Raw genomic sequence first — 21,408 nt, forward strand, 5'->3', positions numbered from 1 at the left:
CTACCTCAGTGCCATCAATATAAATTGGAGGTGGGGTGGAGGAAGACTTCCTGAAGTCAATGATTAGCTCAACGGTTTTTGCAGTGTTCAGCACCAGTCTGTTCACCTTGCTCCAGTTGCAAATTTTCTCCACCTGCTGACGGTACTCCTGGATATCATCCTTGGTGACAAGGCCAATGATAGTGGTGTCGTCGGCGAACTAGATGACCTTAACAGAGTCTGCCTCTGATCTGCAATTGTTCGTGTAGAGGGAGAACAGCAGTGGAGACAGGACACAGCCTTGAGGAGCACCAGTGTTTGCGGTCGCTGATTGAGAGTGGATATCGCCCAGTTTGACGACTTGGGACCTGTTGGTGAGAAAGTCCATGATCCAAAGTTGTAGACTTGGGTGGACTCCAAGTGCAGCTAGGTCCCGTTGGAGAATGCGTGGGCAGATGGTATTAAAGGCCGAGCTGAAGTCTAGGAGCAGTATCCTAGCGTACGTGTCTGGCCTGTCAAGGTGGTCATTGAAGAGCTCCAGGCAGATATTGATCGCATCATCGGTGGACTTGTTTGCCCTGTAGGCAAACTGGTTGGGGTCTAGGAGGGGCAAAGTGGAGAGCTTAAGGTAGGCTAGGACCACACGCTCCATGGTTTGCATGATGATGGACGTCAGGGCCACGGGCTTTAATTTGTTAAGTTCAGAGACCCCTTGTTTCTTAGGGACAGGTACGATGGTAGACCTCTTGAAGCATGCGGGGACCTTGTCTTCCTTTAGGGACTTGGTGAATATGGCGAAGAGGATAGGAGCAAGTTGCAGACAGCAGGTTTTCAGGCAGGATGGTAATACTCCGTCGGGGCCGGAGGCTTTCCTAGCATTTAGTGTTGATAAGAGGCGCAGGACCTCGGCCTTACACACCACTGAGGGAGAGGGCAGGCTCAGGATGCTGTTTTCAGGGCCCAGAGGAGGGGAAGTTGGTTCCAGGTTCTCCTCCGGTGCTTCCTCGTTCTCGAACCTGCAGTCGAATCTGCTGAGTTCTTCTGCTAGTATCGGGCTGGGAGTAACATGCTGGGGTTGTGGCGGCCTTCAGCCCCTTCCATACAGCCCGTGAGTTGTTTGAGCACAGTGTAACGATCGGTGTAACACAGAGAGGGTCTGATTACCGGTGAACTGCAGTATCACCGAGAATACAGAATATACCCGATTATTGATGATCTGCAGTATCACCGATAATCAGATATATCTACTAACCTCTGGACACCTGAGATAACAAGTGAGTGTAGAGTGCAACAGCAATATTTGAGTACTGCACAGTAGTATGTTCCTTCCGGAGGCCTAGACTCTCCCGGGGGAGGAGCTAGGCTGAGAGTAGGAAGGACAGAGCGTGAGTGACACCAGTGAGAGGGTGTCACTAACAGGTCTGGGAACTGCCTCTAACAGTAAGGCCAGTTCTCGAGGTCGGGCAAGCCAGGTCGTTAACACACAGGCAGATAAGGTACAGATTCGGGAGACAGATACGGAATCCAATGAACAGGCAGGGTTTGGCAACGGAGTATCAGAAATAGCAAGGTACAGAATCAGAGTTCAGGAGGATAGACAGGCAGGCAGAAGGTCATAACAAATAATACAGTTCAATAATCCTAACGCTAAGGTGTGAGGTCCGTGATCGTCAACACCTTGGGAAACTATGCTAGAACACAGATACTGACAAGGTCTGAGTGCTACCACGTAGTGATCGCAACGCCAGACGCCAGAGAAATGACCAGCATCCAGTATATATACACCAGTGCTCTCCAGCGCCTCCCTTAAGTGCTGGACCAATGAAAACTGCTGCAATTGTCAGCTGACCGGCCTGGTCAGCTGACCCTCCTCTGGCTGCGCACGCATCCTCCTAAACCAGTGTGGACTATCAGTCCCAGCCACACCAGTCATGTGTTGTAATGTTGTTGCTGTATGGGATGCGGAATCCGCCGCCACGCTGTCTGAGCGTGCGGCGTTTTCTCCGCATTCCGCCTTACTGTGAGAAGCAGGCCTATGCGTACAAACCGCCGCGTCTCCGCGTTCCGCTATGCCAGCCGCAGAAACAGCCGCCTTATCCTGCGTCCATGCGGCGGCTTTTCCGCGTTTCTTAGCACACAGGTTGTGTTTCATTCTCTCAGCATACTTTTTTTTTGGCAGCTCTCAGCTCCCAATTAAGGTCGTTTCTTGCCCTTATGAAGTTCTCCAGTTTGCCGGACTTGTGTGCAGCCTCCGCAGCTGCCGTAGCTTGTTGGTGAACCACGGCTTGCTGTTCGGGTACACCTTGAAGGATTTCGTTGGTACACAAGAGTCCTCGCAGAAACTAATGTATGAGGCGACGTGATCTGCCCATTCATCCAGGTTTGACCCTTTCAGGGACTCCCAGTCTGTGCATTCAAAACAGGCTTGACGTTTCAGTTTGGCCTCCTCTGACCACACCTTGACAGACTTAACGATCGGTTTGGCTGATTCTAGGTGCCTCCTGTAGGTCGGGATAAGGTGGATGAGACAGTGATCAGAAGAGCCCAGGGCTGGCCATGGATCCGTTTTGTATGCATCCTTCAGTGCCGTGTAGCAGTGGTCAAGGGTGTTCGGGCCCCTGGTGGGGCAGACTACGTGCTGATGATAGCATGGCATCTCCTGGCGCAGGATGGCCTTGTTAAAATCGCCCGCAACGACAAACAGTGAGTCCGGGAGGGATGTCTCCCACTGCGAGATGGTCTCGCTTAGGACCAGTAGGGCAGATTTGACATTGGCATCGGGAGGGATGTACACTCCGGCAAGGAAGTAAGAGGAAAACTCCTGTGGTGAGTATGACGGCCTGCAGTTGATTAGTAGTAGTTCCAGGTCCGGAGAGCACTTCCTATCGAGTATTGTCGAGGTGGGGCACCGCGAAGAGCTGATGTAGAAGCAAATGTCACCACCTCTTTTTTTCCCCCGAGGACAGGATCCCGGTCTGCTTGTACGATGCTGAAGCCTAGGAGAATTTTTCTGTGAAGCAGAGGGTTACTGACGAGGTCTCTCCTGTCACAGAGGAAGCGCAGTTTGTTCATTTTGTTAGGGAGGGATTGGACATTTGCCAGGAGGACTGAGGGGATGCCTGAACGTAGGCCCTTCTTCCACAGCCTCACACGGGCTCCGGCACGACATCCTCTCTGCCGCCGACCTGACCAGAGTTTTAGGGCTGGGTCCAGGACTTGCTGTGTGTGGTCCCAGACTAGAGTGGAAAGGAACCTGGCTTCAGTGGATGGGAGGGCCACGTGGTTCTCTAGAAGCTATTCCCTGGTATAGGTGGTGCGTGTGGCGGGGAGTGGCATTGGCAGGCCATGGCTGCCGGCACGAGGGGTGGTGGGACGCCAGCGGAGGGTGGAGGAGCATGGCATTCTAGTGCTTCCAGCTTGCTCAGCAGGAGTGCACACCGGCTAGTCACCCAATGATCCTTCGTCGCAGCACCCCACAGTCAAACAGCACCTCAAAGACAGTCGCAGCACCCCCAAAGTCTAGCATAGCACTCCCAGAGGTCGTGAGGCAAGCTTGGCCCAGGGATTGGCAGGGCTAGGCCAGGGAGTGGCAGAGTTGGAGGGCACAAGTGCAGTAGCGCTGTGGGTCAGCAGGAGTGCCTGCAGGAAAGGCATAGGCAGGATAGGCCCAGGGATTGGCAGGGTTGGAGGGCAGGGAAGCATGACCGCTGTGGGTCAGCAGATAAGCAGACAGTCCGCAGACAGGCAGAGTAGAGGGCGAGGTCTTACCCCTGATGAGTGGCAGTCAGATGGTCGGGTGCCATGTGGGTCTGGGTGCTTCTTGTCCTGCCGCAGCTGCAGAATCAGGGCTCTGTTGGGGCACCAGGAGTTAAAGGGCGTTTGATCTCTGTTGACCGGCTTGCAGGAGAGGCAGCCCTGGGGGACGGCTGCAGCGTGCGTGCAGGAGCCTCTCCGCTGCTGCAGGTCCACGTGGTGGGCATAGCAGGCCAGAGCAGTCTAGCTCAGCGGCGAACAGAGGGTGGCTGCCAACTGAGGTTATATCAGCCGGCTTCCGCAGTAGGGGCCTGACATGGCCACAGGATGGTCCCTGGTGGTGCTATCTGAGGCTGTCATTTGCGGAGGTGGCAGTCCTGGCGGGGATCAGCAGGCGGTTCCCCTAGAGCTTCAGTCGGCCTCAGCACATGCGGAGTTCCGGGAGCAGGAGGTTGGAGGCTCCAGGAGAAAGGATGCCCCCGTAGTCTGTCAGAGCTCGTCTGACCTGTGCGTGTTCCGTGGTCTGCTCTTCCACGTGGGTGGCCAGAGATGTGTCTGGCAGCGAGCAGTGGAATCCAGGAGATGGGTCTTGCGGCCGGCAGCGGGATTCGTGCAGTCTGTGCGGGTACCGCTTGAGTCGGAGGTGCGGGGTTCGCTGAGCTATGATTAAGGACAGTTAGTACGAAACATGTCAGCTACCTGATGTTTGCCCGGGATGTTTTGGATATGTCCAACAATAAAGCAAATCTTCATTGACATGTGCGGACCCTCTCTTTTCACCTGGGGGTTCGCTGGGACTTGCAACATTGTAATCTAACTAATCAAGAAAACAAAATACAGTAAGCTACAGTAAACTAGGATACCAAAATAACAAAAGAAAGTGTGGAGCTATGTGCCGTGGCAACTGATCAGCGCCATCTTGCTGGTACATTCAACAACCTTCAAAGTGTCCTACATCTTTCCCCTCCAAAGGAGGCTTTGTTTGGGGTGCTAGTGGCAAAAGTTGTCCCTCAAAAGTTCTAGTGCATATTTACAAGTACATTTAAATACAAATACAAAACATCATTCGATGTAGCAACATGGTGGCAGCCAGCATGGCCAGAAACATCTATTTTATTTTCTATTTTTTTAAATATTTAGTTCTCTTATAGGGTCATTCCTAGATAGACAATTTACTATGTTGTATAGTGCAGTAATTATATATGTGATAAAGTGGCAGCATAACTGTTTCATCACTCTGAATCAGTGACAAAGATGCTTTAACAATAAAGTCTCAAAAATCCTTTGATGCTTCCTACTTTTCTAGTGTTAGCCGAACTTTTACTGTTGTCTCAACACTGAAATTTTCACTGGGATTGTAAGCATATTAAAAAAGAATTTTCTTTTAAATGGCAGTGCTGGCAATTACTTTGGACCTGTGCATTTACACTCACCTAAAGGATTATTAGGAACACCTGTTCAATTTCTCATTAATGCAATTATCTAATCAACCAATCACATGGCAGTTGCTTCAATGCATTTAGGGGTGTGCTCCTGGTCAAGACAATGGCCTCAATTCACTAAACTTATCTCCTGTCTTTAATAACTCTTCTAGAGTTGTTACCATGGTGATAAGGCATGTAGTATTCAGGAAACATTTTACCTCAGGCAAGTCTAAAGTTAACTCTTCTGTCTTTAAATTAACTCTCCAATCCTTAAAATAACTCCAGAGTTAAAGACAGGCTGTTAATTAGCTGCATGTGAAAATAACTACAGAGGAGGTAAATTAACTACAGAGGAGGTAAATTCACTACAGAGGAGGTAAATTCACTACAGAGGAGGTAAATTCACTACAGAGGAGGTAAATTCACTACAGAGGAGGTAAATTCACTACAGAGGAGGTAAATTCACTACAGAGGAGGTAAATTCACTACAGAGGAGGTAAATTCACTACAGAGGAGGTAAATTCACTACAGAGGAGGTAAATTCACTACAGAGGAGGTAAATTCACTACAGAGGAGGTAAATTCACTACAGAGGAGGTAAATTCACTACAGGAGAGGTAACTTAAGGAATGAAGAGGTAAGATAACTCTCTCACGTGTGGAGGTAAATTTTCTCTTGCCTTATTATCTCTAGCATGATCTTAGTGAATTGAGGCCAATCTCCTGAACTCCAAACGGAATGTCAGAATGGGAAAGAACCTCCCTAGCGGTATGGACAGATATATCCGTCCATAAAAACATGCTTTGAACAGTAAACATGCATACACATCAATACTCGCCTGCATTGTATACTAGACCCTTGCTTGACATATTTTGGCAAGTTACAGGAAAAAAAAAAGTTTTCAAAATAAAATGTTATCACTTTTTGCACAGAAATCGTGGAGAAATTGAACGCCAGGGAGGTTTAGCAATTTTGAGTGGGGCATGGTTGTTGGTGCCAGACGGGCCGGTCTGAGTATTTCACAATCTGCTAAGTTACTGGGATTTTCACGCACAACCATTTCTAGGGTTTACAAAGAATGGTGTGAAAAGGGAAAAACATCCAGTATGCGCAGTCCTGTGGGCGAAAATGCCTTGTTGATGCTAGAGGTCAGAGGAGAATGGGCCCACTGATCCAAGCTGATAGAAGAGCAACGTTGACTGAAATAGCCACTTGTTACAACCGAGGTATACAGCAAAACATTTGTGAAGCCACAATACGCACAACCTTGAGGCGGATGGGCTACAACACCAGAAGACCCCACTGGGTACCACTCATCTCCACTACAAGTAGGAAAAAGAGGCTACAATTTGCATGACCTCACCAAAATTAGACAGTTGAAGACTGGAAAAATGTTGCCTGGTATGAGGAGTCTCGATAGAGTCAGAATTTGGTGTAAACAGAACAACAACATGGATCCAACATGCCTTGTTACCACTGTGCAGGCTGGTGGTGGTGTAATGGTGTGGGGATGTTTTCTTACCACACTTTAGGCCCCTTAGTGCCAATTGGGCATCTTAAATGCCACAGGCTACCTGAGCATTGTTTCTGACCATGTCCATCCCTTCATGACCACCATGTACCCATCCTCTAATGGCTACTTCCAGCAGGTTAATGCACCATGTCACAAAGCTCGAATCATTTCAAATTGGTTTCTTGAACATGCCAATGAGTTCACTGTACTAAAATGGCCCCCACAGTCACCAGATCTCAACCCAATAGAGCATCTTTGGCATGTGATGTAACGGGAGCTTCGTGCTTTGGATGCACAAATCTCCATCAACTGCAAGATGCTATCCTATCAATATGGGCCAACATTTCTAAAGAATGCTTTCAGCACTTTGTTGAATCAATGCCACATAGAATGAAGGCAGTTCTGAAGGTGAAAGTATTCGTAAATTGTGTTCCTAATAATCCTTTAGGTGAGTGTATATGAAGAAGTTTCACCCATAACCTGGTCAGCACATTGTGGATGGTGATGCACGTTTTTATATTTTCACAAAACATTCATTCATCCTATTGTCACATCTTCTGCTTGATTCACACAGATGCATTGCGTCGAGTTGCATTGCATTGCATACCATTTGCAAATAGGATGCAATGTGAAGCAACAATTTAAAGAGTAACTGTAACCAAAATAACATAATAAATATAATTCCTTATTTACAATATTCATTTATAAATCATTTAGTCCAGGGGTCAGGAACCTTTTTGGCTGAGAGAGCCATAAACGCCACATATTTTAAAATGTAATTCCGTGAGAGCCATACAAAATGTTGTTTCAAACTGGGACAGTAGGGTTCACGTCCCTGTTGCCATAGTGATGTGCATACAGTTTATCTGCCAGGAAACAGAAGTGTCAGACACGTCTTCAACTTCTCTTGGGTTTCTGCAACATCAGCAAATTCCCCGAGCCAGACAGGAGAAATACCAACTAACAGCTCCTTGTACAATTAGCTGATTTGGGGGGTTTATTCACTTTGTAGGACGAGATACCCTCACTTTGATTGGCCCAACAGCCTGCCTGTCACTTGACAGGCAGCCTAGTGGGCCAATCAAAGTACAGTGGGATCTTGTCCTACAAAGTCACTGGACCTGACAAGGTCCAGGGTGAGACAATTGGAGCAGCCGTTTGTTTTGGGGTAGCGTGAGTAAGTTAGTGCATGCTACAGCAGTAGCGTGCCTACTTTGAACATTTTATTTGCGCTGTCACACTAAGCAGTGTAGCTTAGTGAATCAACCCCTACTGATTTCTACGTGAGCCAGATGTAGCCATCCAAAGAGCCACATTTGGCTCTCGAGCCATAGGTTCCCTACCCCTGATTTAGTCAGTGTTTGCAAATTCTCTTCCTGGATTTACTTTCTGAAATTTATCACAGGTGGCGACATCTTTAGTACTGACAAGTGATCTCTGTGGAATGTTCATTTACTGAGAGTTCTAGACTCTAGTACAAAAACAAGCTGGTCTCCCAGAATTCTCTTGGGGGAAGGGTTGTTAAAGGGGCACTATGGCTAAATTCTTTGTTTTATGTGGCTATGATATTTATAGCCGTATGTGGAGAATAGTTAGGAACATGCAATGTGGCAGATTATTTTTTTTCTTTTTACACTAACACCATCCTTGGGTAGGTTTAGAGTCGCGTCGGCAGATTTAACTTAATGATGCGACTCAGGCTAATCCATTATGGTGCAGGAGGCATCTTTCCCTGCTGTTGTGCTGCCGTTGTTGGTCTCCCCTCTCGGAATCGCTGGTAGCATATTCCATCTTTCAACTGCAGAATCGTGCAGTTACATAGCTCTCCCCATCAGCCATAAAGTGTATCAATGTGCCGCCGTGCAGTGCGAGTGGCACGCAACCTCCATCTGGGGTGGGAAGCAATTGCCATGTGGAGAGGGACGCAGTCTCACTGATGATGCTGCCCGGCAAGGAGGACCCCTGTAGCGAAGCTGGCAATGAAACGGACACCTATTGTTGTCCCATTTCTATGGTTACCAGCCTTCGCTGTTTAAAGTGCGCAGTGTAGCAGCGGCATGAGAGAGCAAACACAGCGCATCTGCTCTCTCATGCCGCCACTACACTGCGTACTTTAAACAGCGAAGGCTGGTAACCATAGAAACGGACAACAATAGGTGTCCGTTTCATTGCCAGCTTCGCTACAGGGGTCCTCCTTGCCGGGCAGTATCATCAGTGAGGCTGCGTCCCTCTCCACACGGCGGTTGCTTACCACCGCAGATGGAGGTTGTGTGCCACTCGCACTGCACGGCGGCACATTGATACACTTTACGGCTGATGGGGAGAGCTATGTAACTGCACGATTCTGCAGTTGAAAGATGGAATATGCTACCAGCGTTTCTGAGAGGGGAGACCAACAATGGCAGCACAACAGCAGGGAAAGATGCCTCCTGCACTATAATGGATTAGCCTGAGTCGCGTCAGTAAGGTAAATCTGCCGACGCGACTCTAAACCTACACAAGGATGGTGTAAGTGTAAAAAGAAAAAAAACAAAAATTATCTGCCACATTGCATGTTCCTAACTATTCTCCACATACAGCTATAAATATCACAGCCACAAAAAACAAAGAATTTAGCCATAGTGCCCCTTTAAGATTACGATTAATAAACAGCCTAGGAAAAGCCTCAGTGGAAGGGCGGGGCTACATACCAATATATACCTATAGGAAGTAGTTCTGATGCTGAAACCGTAAAAGTGGGTATACTGAATAATTTCTGCATTCTACTATATTTCTTCTTCAAGTTTAATCAGCAGTATTACTTGCTTTGAATATATTGTAATGTACCAGTAAAAATAGATTATTCTTGCAGAAAAATTATATGACTTTGGCAGCTATGTAAGAGTAACAAGTATATTTACATGCAGACTCTCTTCAATTGCCGTTTCCAGGTCGTCATTCTGATTCGCTTGTTCTTGCTGACTCATTTTTACAGCAAGAGCCAGCTGCTCCTCCTCCGTCATGCCTACAATGAAAAGACAACACCAGTTCCCATAAGTATATTCGAGAAAAAGCTAAAAAAAAATAAAAGTGAATTTAAACAAAAACAGTGATAGATCACTCTGTCTGGACCACAGAAAAACCCATGAATATATCCCATGGATGGATAACAGTATGAAAAACTTTTAATAACTGTCTTTTAAACCACACAGGAAGTGAGCGGGATATGGAGGCTGACATATAGATTTCATTTTAAGCAATGCGGATTGCCTGGCTGTCCTGCTGATCTTCTGCCACAAATACTAGCATTCAGATGAGGTTTTCTGAATGAAGTCTGATTGGATTAGCCACATGCTTGGTGTATGTGATTCAGACACTACTGCAGCCAGAACAATGACAAGAACTGCCAGGCAGCCCATATTGTTCAAAAGGAAATAAATAGGTCAGCCTCAATGTGCCTCTCACTTCAGGTGTGCTTAAATATCAAGAGGATTTTCATTGCTAAAGTGACACACTCAAACATTTTTATACATTTTAAAAATGTACAAAGCAAGCCATAGGCAGGATTGCCAAAGAGGGAGATGAAAGATTCCTGTAGCACTGCCAGGAAGGTAAGATTATGGCTGCAGGCACATGCTTGTGCAAAAACCATCACCCAACCTATCACAACTGGTGAACCAAAAGATCAACTACAGTACGTACGTAGTAACAGAAAAACACTTAGGATTCTTTAGGGCTCATTCACACTATGTGAGTTGCAGTGAGTTTTGACTCACTGCACATTGTGTGCATTTTACAAAGGAACATGAAAGTCCATAGACTCATTTTATCATTCACACTACAATAGTGACTTTAACTCATTGGGATTCAAAACTCATGGAAATGCACAGCAACTCACAAACCCATTCACGTGTTTTTTATTCAGGCATTTTAACTCACTGACTAGTTTGAATGAGCCCTTAAAGGACAACTGTAGTGGGAGGGACATGGACGCTGCCGTAAGAATTTCCTTTTAAACAATACCAGTTGCCTGGCTATCCTGTTGATCATCTGCCTCTAATACTTTTATCAGTAGACCCTGAAAAAGCATGCAGCATATCAGGTGTTTATAACATTATTGTCAGAAATGACAAGATTATCGTCATGCTCGGTTCAGGTTTGTGATTCAGACCTTACTGCAGCCAAATAGATCTGCATGGCTGCCGGGCAACTGGTACTTTTTCATAAGAAATAAATGTCCCCTTCGCTAAAGTTGTCCTTTAAAGATAGTTAATTCAATAAAGACCTTAACCGACCCCATACGCTATAATACATACATACCATTTCCATTACTGCTATGACAAATGTACCATGGTCTAATCACTCCACAGGAGAGACACTATTTAACCCTTTCCTAACTGAAATGGTCTTGCCCCTTAAGAAACGAGAGCCAGTGCTATTCACTCGAAGTGATCACAGAGACAGGAGCCAATGAAATTGGCTTCTGACCTGCGCATGGAGCTCAGCTGTCATTAGACAGCTAAGTAGGCAGAGTGCAGCGGCACTGCCGCAACAGTAACAGGAGCACACGGCAGCAGAACATTGAAATCTATGCTCTGGCAGGAAAAAGAGGCTCCAAGACGCAGATTATTATTACCTGCATCTGGAACAGGTTAAATCATGAGATCACAGGACATTTGAGACACTTCTAGGATAGTCACATGTCATCCCCTTCTAATGTGTAACATTGTTTAAAACAGTCACCCATGAGGATGCATTTAATTATCATGAAACATTTATAGAGGTCTGACATTTTCCACACCGCTTTGTAAAGTGAATAATTCACTTCATTAGCTGTTCCTCAGAGAGACTCACTATGTAATAATTCTACCATAGTCTTCGGCCAGTTTTTGGGGGAAAGTCAACCATTATGTTCTTGAATGCAATAGTTGCTCCAGTATGTACATCTACCATGTGTACGGCAGCCCCAAAGTGTCAGCGAGAAATCTGGCCTGCTGCATCATTTTGATGAAGTGTGCATAGTGAAGGTGATATAATTGGTACACTGTTAAACAAGGTTGTTGCTGACCAGCTTGTCAGTGTTTTTTTCTTAATTGGGGTATGTCTCAACTCATTGTGTGAGGTTTGTTCACAGAGAATAGTGTGCATAGGTGTTCAGGACAACTGCTTCAGTGTTAATAGCCATATTGGAATTGCAACACCTAATATACATTGGTTGGAGCCAAAATAGGAAGGGTTAAAGAATGTAGGGGTGTGTTTTGTGTGGTTGGTTGGCATCTATGTAGGTTTTAGAAATGTAAGGGAGCACAGGGAGTGTTGGTAGGCGTTTATTGTCTAGGATTGTTAGAAGTGCTAGCAGGTGTACAGCCTACAGTGTCGATGGCTCTATATTCCCTAAGTGTGTGGACACTAGAAGTGGTGTAAGTCTCTGGGAAGTAGGAGTGATGCAAGTCTCTGGCTGGGTGGACAGTGGGGTTGGCGAGTCTGTGGCATCATAAGCAGATGCCCTCCAAGTCCACCTTGGGCAAATACCTTTTAATAAAGTATCATAGATTACAAAGTGCTACAGGGAGTATGAGTATGCAGTACCATCTGCTTACTGATAAAATATTTATACATAACATTTTATACTGACCTGATTAGGATTTAAAGGTTACCTGAAATGTATAAAAATATGTAAACAACATACATACTGTGTAAAAGTACTTACTGCAGAAACTCTTCCTGCTGCTCATGGTCTTCAGGGTCCCTTCCGTTCCCTACTATGGCCCTTTTTCACATTTCACTGGCCAGGCATCTAAAAGGAACACTGTAGGGGGGGGGGGGGGGGGGGGGGCGGGGGGAAATGAGTTGAACTTACCGGGGCTTCTAATGGTGCCCCGCAGACATCCTATGCCCGCGCAGCCACTCACTGATGCTCCAGCCCTGCATCCAGTTTACTTCTGGAATTTCAGACTTTAAAGTCTGAAAACCACTACGCCTGTGTTGCCGTGTCCTCGCTCCCGCAGATGTCACCAGGAGCGTACTGCACAGGCCCAGACCATACTTGGCCTACGCAGTACACTCCTGTTTCACGTCAGCGAGGACACGGCCATGCAGGCAGAGTGGTTTTCAGACTTTAACGTCTGAAATTCCAGAAGTGAACCGGAGGCGAGGCCAGAGCATCGGCGAGTGGCTGCGCGGGCACAGGACGTCTGCGGGGTACCATTAGAAGCCCCAGGTAAGTTCAACTCATTTTCCCCCAACCTCCCTACAGTATTCCTTTAAATCCTCTCTGCAGGAAGTGCCCAGGGCTGTGCACAGGATCATTTGAACTGGGCATGCATTTGTTCATGCCAAGTTAAAGGAAGTGCTTGTGCTCTAAAGCAGAAATATGTGCACAGTTGCTTTGTGCAGCAAAGACCCTGCAAACAATAAGCAGTAGAGTTTCTGTAGTAAGTCTTTGGCCCACCATGAATTTAACTTTAATGTAAAATTACTCTTCAATTTTGCTTTAGCCTAAAAAAAATAAAGAAAAAAAAAACGTATAATATTTCTAATAGTGTTCTTTTCCATTGTGTGCAAAAACACTTACGTGCAATTTTCCGTTTGGTAGCCAATGTTTTGCGATGGTTAGGTCTCTTCGATCGTGAAAAATGCTCTTCTTGAAGTTCCTTGACAAAAAAAAATATTTTATAGTTATAAAAGCCTGTGAACGAAAAAGGCCATTATTTTCTTGACCCTTTGTCAGGTATCAAAAATAGCATGCTTCAAATATTTAAATATGTCACTATATTTCCATGGTAACCACACAGTATACATACTATTAGAACAGGTTAAGTCAAACGTGGTGCAGATGACACTGTACTTAAACATGAAGTGATGAAAGCGTTATTTCACCACACAAGCCATTACAGCCCTATCTCATTCAAAGAATCTTAGGTATTATTTAACAGCTGTATACTTGAAAACTGCGTTTTGCTTTGTACCCTGTAAGCAGCTACCTGTGTGGAGGCAGTTAGTATAAGAAATGTATAATACTAAGGAACCTGCCTGTCAATGAGAATGATTCCGCCGAGACCCGGGCGGAATCTGTTGCTTCCGGGTCTCAGAGCTTGTTCCCCACTGATGATGCTGCTGCTGGAACGCAGGCCGCACATCCTGATAGGCGGAAGGCACGTTCTCAGTACGCCCTCCGCAGATGTAAACAACAGTCAGTCAGCTGACAACGCTATGTCAGCTGACATTACAGCCGATACCTAGGTAGTTACCGCTGTGTGATTGGATGTGCGGATTGTGGCGGGCCACTGATTGGATGAAAGTTGTATTTAAGCCTGCAGTGCTCCCAGTCATCGCCCGTGATAAGCATAGCTGTGGCTAGTTGCTGGGTGCACACTCACATTGTTGAATTACTGGATCTCGACCTTGGCTTGTATTTGACCATTCTTGTCTGCTGTTATTAACCCTTGCTTTGATTCCTGGATACTATTACCTGCTGCCTGGACCGACTTTTGCCCGTTACTGGATACTCTTGCCTGCCGACTGGACTGACCTCTGCTTGCTTACCGGACACTCTTGTCTGCCTCCTGGACCGACCTCTGCCTGTTAACTGGATACTCTTCCATATACTTGAACTAATCCTTGCCGGTTGCTTGAATGATCTTGCATGTGGACCTTGCATGAACTCTCTCATATATTGCCTTGATCATTCACTACCTGTTCTTGATACATCTGTCATTACTGGCAATCAACGCTGAGGGCCTCCTGAATCAAGGTAATAGCCCTGTATGATACGTATGAACTATTGAACTGTGTTATACTTGCCTCAGTGGGGTTCTGGTGGGTTATTGTCCTCTCTACTTCAGTCTGTACGCCTTGCACGTTAAGACCTGGGGGAAACCGTAGTCAGGAGACAAATAACGTGCCCTGTTCACATGGGGCTTGTCTGTAGGTGAAGACTGTGGGTCGGGCTCAGAGCCGTGGCAATAGATTGGGGCATAGAGACTGATTGGGGACATAACCTGTCAGGCCTTACAATAATTATATTACTACTCAAATCAATGATTAAAGCTAGGTTCACAGTAGGCCGTTGCGGTGCTGTGTTATAAAGTCTCATAACGCAGAGCTTACCGCAATGCAATTAAAAGTCTATGCAACGTTCACAGTGCGACATTAGAAATGCATTGTAATGTGCAGTATTATGGTAACCCACTGCTGCAGTGCATTACCTCTAAACGCACACGTTACCAGGTACAGGAAAGCATACTTTTCATTGACTGTTTGCTTTACTGTACCTAATTTATGGGACGGTAATGCAGAGTTAATCTGTGTTACCACTTTTTTTGTTGTTGCATTGTAAGTTTACAAATGCAACGTCCTATTGTGAACCTAGCCTTAGTCTTGTAGATAGGCCTGAATGATTTTAGGAAAAGATTGAATCGCACGATTTCTGTCAGAAATTGCGATTTCGATTCGATTCACGATTTTCTTCAAATCAAGCCTAAGCACTAAATTCACAATGTACACAGTACCATTTACAAACATGCGCTGACAAAAAATGATATCATACTATCAAATTGATGTTTGTAAATGTCACTGCATTATGTGAATGTATCAAAACAAATAGCTATTAACCAGCTGAGCGGTCTGGACGAGCTCAGCTCGTCCAACACCGCCAGAGGCTGCCGCTCAGGCCCTGCTGGGCCGATTTTCACCAAATAAAAAGCAGCACACGCAGCCGGCACTTTGCCAGCCGCGTGTGCTGCCTGATCGCCGCTGCAGCGCGGCGATCCGCCGCGTGCAGCGGCGAAAGAGGGTCCCCCCAGCCGCCCGAGCCCAGCGTAGCCGGAACAAACAGTTCCGGCCAGCGCTAAGGGCTGGATCGGAGGCGGCTGACGTCAGGACGTCGGCTGACGTCACTCCGCTCGTCGCCATGGCGACGAGGTAAGCGAAACACGGAAGGCCGCTTATTGCGGCCTTCCGTGTTACTTCTGGCCGCCGGAGGCGACCGGAAGAACGCCTCCGGAGCGCCCTCTAGTGGGCTTTCATGCAGCCAACTTTCAGTTGGCTGCATGAAATAGTTTTTTTATTTAAAAAAAACCCTCCCGCAGCCACCCTGGCGATTTAATCAGAACGCCAGGGTGGTTAATCTAAAATGCAGTGATGAAAATTAAAGCCAAGAATTGCTTTCAATGAGGTATTTATTAATGAGAAACATGCAGGAGTGTGGGCAGAGTCTGCTGGCCATGTTACATAGTTTGATTGACATACATGCGGGTGGAGTCTGCCGCCCGCCCAGCAAATGATGTTAACCACTTAACGACCGCCCCCAGCCGATGGGCGGCGGCAAAGTCCGGGCCCAAACGACCGCAATACGCCCATCGGCGGGGGCGGCTGCGGGAGTGGCTATGCGGCGATCGCGTCATTCGTGACGCGATCAGCCGCCGGGGACTGGCTCCGCCCCCCGTTCGCCGTAACCCGCCGGCCGTTCGGAAGCGCCGGCGGGTTACTGGCATCCGGATCGCCGCTGCAACAGTGTATAATAGGCTTTGTAATGTATACAAAGCCTATTATACTGGCTGCCTCCTGCCCTGGTGGTCCCAGTGTCCGAGGGACCACCAGGGCAGGCTGCAGCCACCCTAGTCTGCACCAAACACACTGATTTCCCCCCCCCCTGCCCCCTGATCGCCCACAGCACCCCTCAGACCCCCCCCTGCCCACCCCCCAGACCACTGTTTGCACCCAGTCACCCTCCTAATCACCCATCAATCACTCCCTGTCACTATCTGTCAACGCTATTTTTTTTTTTAAGTCCCTAATCTGCCCCCTACTCCCTCCTGATCACCCCCCCACCCCTCAGATTCTCCCCAGACCCCCCCCCAGACCCCCCCCCCCCCGTGTACTGTATGCATCTATCCCCCCTGATCACCTGTCAATCACCTGTCAATCACCCGTCAATCACCCCCTGTCACTGCCACCCATCAATCAGCCCCTGATCTGCCCCTTGCGGGCAATCTGATCACCCCCCCACACCAATAGATCGCCCGCAGATCCGACATCAGATCACCTCCCAAATCCATTGTTTACATCTATTCTCTCCTCTAAACACCCACTAATTACCCATCAATCACCCCCTATCACCACCTGTCACTGTTACCCATCAGATTAGACCCTAATCTGCCCCTTGCGGGCACCCAATCACCTGCCCACACGCTCAGATTGCCCTCAGACCCCCCCCTTATCAATTCGCCCGTGCAATATTTACATCTGTTATTCCGGGTAATAACCCACTGATCACCTGTCAATCACCCATCAATCACCCCCTGTCACTGCCACCCATCAATCACCCCCTGTCACTGCCACCCATCAATCAGCCCCTAACCTGCCCCTTGCGGGCAATCTGATCACCCCCCCACACCAATAGATCGCCCGCAGATCCGACATCAGATCACCTCCCAAATCCATTGTTTACATCTATTCTCTCCTCTAAACACCCACTAATTACCCATCAATCACCCCCTATCACCACCTGTCACTGTTACCCATCAGATTAGACCCTAATCTGCCCCTTGCGGGCACCCAATCACCTGCCCACACGCTCAGATTGCCCTCAGACCCCCCCCCTTATCAATTCGCCCGTGCAATATTTACATCTGTTATTCCGGGTAATAACCCACTGATCACCTGTCAATCACCCATCAATCACCCCCTGTCACTGCCACCCATCAATCACCCCCAGTCACTGCCACCCATCAATCAGCCCCTAACCTGCCCCTTGCGGGCAATCTGATCACCCACCCACACCAATAGATCGCCCGCAGATCCGACATCAGATCACCTCCCAAATCCATTGTTTACATCTATTCTCTCCTCTAAACACCCACTAATTACCCATCAATCACCCCCTATCACCACCTGTCACTGTTACCCATCAGATTAGACCCTAATCTGCCCCTTGCGGGCACCCAATCACCCGCCCACACGCTCAGATTGCCCTCAGACCCCCCCCCCCTTATCAATTTGCCCGTGCAATATTTACATCTGTTATTCCGGGTAATAACCCACTGATCACCTGTCAATCACCCATCAATCACCCCCTGTCACTGCCACCCATCAATCACCCCCTGTCACTGCCACCCATCAATCAGCCCCTAACCTGCCCCTTGCGGGCAATCTGATCACCCACCCACACCAATAGATCGCCCGCAGATCCGACATCAGATCACCTCCCAAATCCATTGTTTACATCTATTCTCTCCTCTAAACACCCACTAATTACCCATCAATCACCCCCTATCACCACCTGTCACTGTTACCCATCAGATTAGACCCTAATCTGCCCCTTGCGGGCACCCAATCACCCGCCCACACCTCAGAACGCCCTCAGACCCCAGCCCTGATCACCTCGCCAGTGCATTGCTTGCATCTATTTCCCCCCTCTAATCACACCTTGAGACACCCATCAATCACCTCCTGTCACCACCTAGCACACCTACCCATCAGATCAGGCCCTAATTTGCCCCGTGTGGGCTCCTGATCACTCGGCCAAACCCTCAGATCCCCCTCAGACCCCCTTCCGATCACCTCCCCAGTGCATTGATTGCATCTATTTTCCCCTCTAACCGCCCCCTGAGACACCCATCAATCACCTCCTGTCACCCCCCTAGCACTCCTATCCATCAGATCAGGCCCAATACATCCTGTCATCTAAGAGGCCACCCTGCTTATGACCGATTCCACAAAATTTGCCCCCTCATAGACCACCTGTCATCAAAATTTGCAGATGCTTATACCCCTGAACAGTCATTTTGAGAAATTTGGTTTCCAGACTACTCACAGTTTTGGGCCCGTAAAATGCCAGGGCAGTATAGGAACCCCACAAGTGACCCCATTTTAGAAAGAAGACACCCCAAGGTATTCTGTTAGGTGTATGATGGGTTCATAGAATATTTTATTTTTTGTCAAAAGTTAGCGGAAATTGGATTGTTATTGTTTTTTTCACAAAGTGTCATTTTTCACTAACTTGTGAGAAAAAATAAAATCTTCTATGAACTCACCATACCCCTAACGGAATACCTTGGGGTGTCTTCTTTCTAAAATGGGGTCACTTGTGGGGTTCCTATACTGCCCTGGCATTTTAGGGGCCCTAAACCGTGAGGAGTAGTCTAGAAAACAAATGCCTCAAAATGACCTGTGAATAGGACGTTGGGCCCCTTAGCGCACCTAGGCTGCAAAAAAGTGTCACACATGTGGTATCGCCATACTCAGGAGAAGTAGTATAATGTGTTTTGTGGTGTATTTTTACACATACCCATGCTGGGTGGGAGAAATCTCTCTGTAAATGGACAATTGTGTGTAAAACAAATAAAAAAATGTGTCATTTACAGAGATATTTCTCCCACCCAGCATGGTTATATGTAAAAATACACCACAAAACACATTATACTACTTCTTCTGAGTACGGCGATACCACATGTGTGACACTTTTTTGCAGCCTAACTGTGCTAAGGGGCCCAAAGTCCAATGAGTACCTTTAGGATTTCACAGGTCATTTTGAGACATTTGGGTTCAAGACTACTCCTCACGGTTTAGGGCCCCTAAAATGCCAGGGCAGTATAGGAACCCCACAAGTGACCCCATTTTAGAAAGAAGACACCCCAAGGTATTCTTTTAGGTGTATGATGAGTTCATAGAAGATTTTATTTTTTGTCACAAGTTAGCGGAAATTGATATGTATTGTTTTTTTTTTCACAAAGTGTCATTTTCCGCTAACTTGTGACAAAAAAAAAATCTTCTATGAACTCACCATACTCCTAACAGAATACCTTGGGGTGTCTTCTTTCTAAAATGGGGTCACTTGTGGGGTTCCTATACTGCCCTGGCATTTTAGGGGCCCTAAACCGTGAGGAGTAGTCTAGAATCCAAATGCCTCAAAATGACCTGTGAATAGGACGTTAGGCCCCTTAGCGCACCTAGGTTGCAAAAAAGTGTCACACATGTGGTATCGCCGTACTCAGAAGAAGTAGTATAATGTGTTTTGGGGTGTATTTTTATACATACCCATGCTGGGTGGGAGAAATCTCTCTGTAAATGGACAATTGTGTGTAAAAAAAATCAAATAATTGTCATTTACAGAGATATTTCTCCCACCCAGCATGGGTATGTGTAAAAATACACCCCAAAACACATTATACTACTTCTCCTGAGTACGGCGGTACCACATGTGTGGCACTTTTTTGCACCCTAAGTGCGCTAAGGGGCCCAAAGTCCAATGAGTACCTTTAGGATTTCACAGGTCATTTTGCCACATTTGGTTTCAAGACTACTCCTCACGGTTTAGGGCCCCTAAAATACCAGGGCAGTATAGGAACCCCACAAATGACTCCATTTTAGAAAGAAGACACCCCAAGGTATTCCGTTAGGAGAATGGCGAGTTCATAGAAGATTTTATTTTTTGTCACGTTAGCGGAAAATGACACTTTGTGAAAAAAAACAATTAAAATCAATTTCCGCTAACTTGTGACAAAAAAAAAAAATCTTCTATGAACTCACCATACATCTAACGGAATACCTTGGGGTGTCTTCTTTCTAAAATGGGGTAATTTGTGGGGTTCCTATACTGTCCTGGCATTTTAGGGGCCCTAAACCGTGAGGAGTAGTCTTGAAACGAAATTTCTCAAAATGACCTGTGAAATCCTAAAGGTACTCATTGGACTTTGGGCCCCTTAGCGCAGTTAGGGTGCAAAAAAGTGCCACACATGTGGTATCGCCGTACTCAGGAGAAGTAGTATAATGTGTTTTGGGGTGTATTTTTCCACATACCCATGCTGAGTGGGAGAAATATCTCTATAAATAGACAATTGTGTGTAAAAAAAATAAAAAAATTGTCATTTACGGAGATATTTCTCCCACCCAGCATGTGTATGTGTAAAAATACACCCCAAAACACATTATACTACTTTTCCTGAGTACGGCAATACCACATGTGTGGCACTTTTTTGCGGCCTAACTGCGCTAAGGGGCCCAAAGTCCAATGAGCATCTTTAGGCTTTACAGGGGTGCTTACAATTAGGCACCCCCCAAATGCCAGGACAGTAAACACACCCCACAAATGACCCCATTCTGGAAAGTAGACACTTCAAGGTATTCAGAGAGGAGCATAGTGAGTCTGTGGCAGATTTCATTTTTTTTTGTCGCAAGTTAGAAGAAATGGAAACTTTTTTTTTTTTTTTTTTGTCACAAACTGTCATTTTCCGCTAACTTGTGACAAAAAATAAAATCTTCTATGAACTCACCATGCCTCTCACTGAATACTTTGGGATGTCTTCTTTCCAAAATGGGGTCATTTGGGGGGGATTTGTACTATCCTGGAATTTTAGCCCCTCATGAAACATGACAGGTGCGCAGAAAAGTCAGAGATGCTTGAAAATGGGAAAATTCACTTTTGGCACCATAGTTTGTAAACGCTATAACTTTTACCCAATCCAATAAATATACACTGAATGTTTTTTTTTTTATCAAAGACATGTAGCAGAATAACTTTCGCGCTCAAATGTATAGGAAATTTTACTTTATTTGAAAGATGTCAGCACAGAAAGTTAAAAAAGTAATTTTTTTGACAAAATTCATGTCTTTTTTGATGAATATAATAAAAAGTAAAACTCGCAGCAGCAATCAAATAGCATCAAAAGAAAGCTGTATTAGTGACAAGAAAAGGAGGTAAAATTCATTTAGGTGGTAGGTTGTATGACCGAGCAATAAACCGTGAAAGCTGCAGTGGTCT

General features: G+C 46.5%; 1 protein-coding gene across 5 annotated transcripts in view; it reads right to left on the minus strand.

Annotated features, from left to right (window-relative positions):
• Positions 1-21,408, minus strand: part of UIMC1 (ubiquitin interaction motif containing 1) — a 209,430-nt gene that overhangs the window by 165,858 nt on the left and 22,164 nt on the right. For all 5 annotated transcript variants that reach the window (XM_068277053.1, XM_068277054.1, XM_068277058.1 and 2 more), the window contains exons 3-4: positions 13,222-13,300; positions 9,569-9,672 (exon numbers count right to left, since the gene is read on the minus strand). In XM_068277053.1, coding sequence (XP_068133154.1) covers positions 9,569-9,672; positions 13,222-13,300 — 183 coding nt within the window. The remainder of the gene's footprint in view (positions 1-9,568; positions 9,673-13,221; positions 13,301-21,408) is intronic.

Source organism: Hyperolius riggenbachi, chromosome 3, assembly GCF_040937935.1.
Source record: "Hyperolius riggenbachi isolate aHypRig1 chromosome 3, aHypRig1.pri, whole genome shotgun sequence".
In the NCBI taxonomy this organism is placed as follows: Eukaryota; Metazoa; Chordata; class Amphibia; order Anura; family Hyperoliidae; genus Hyperolius; species Hyperolius riggenbachi.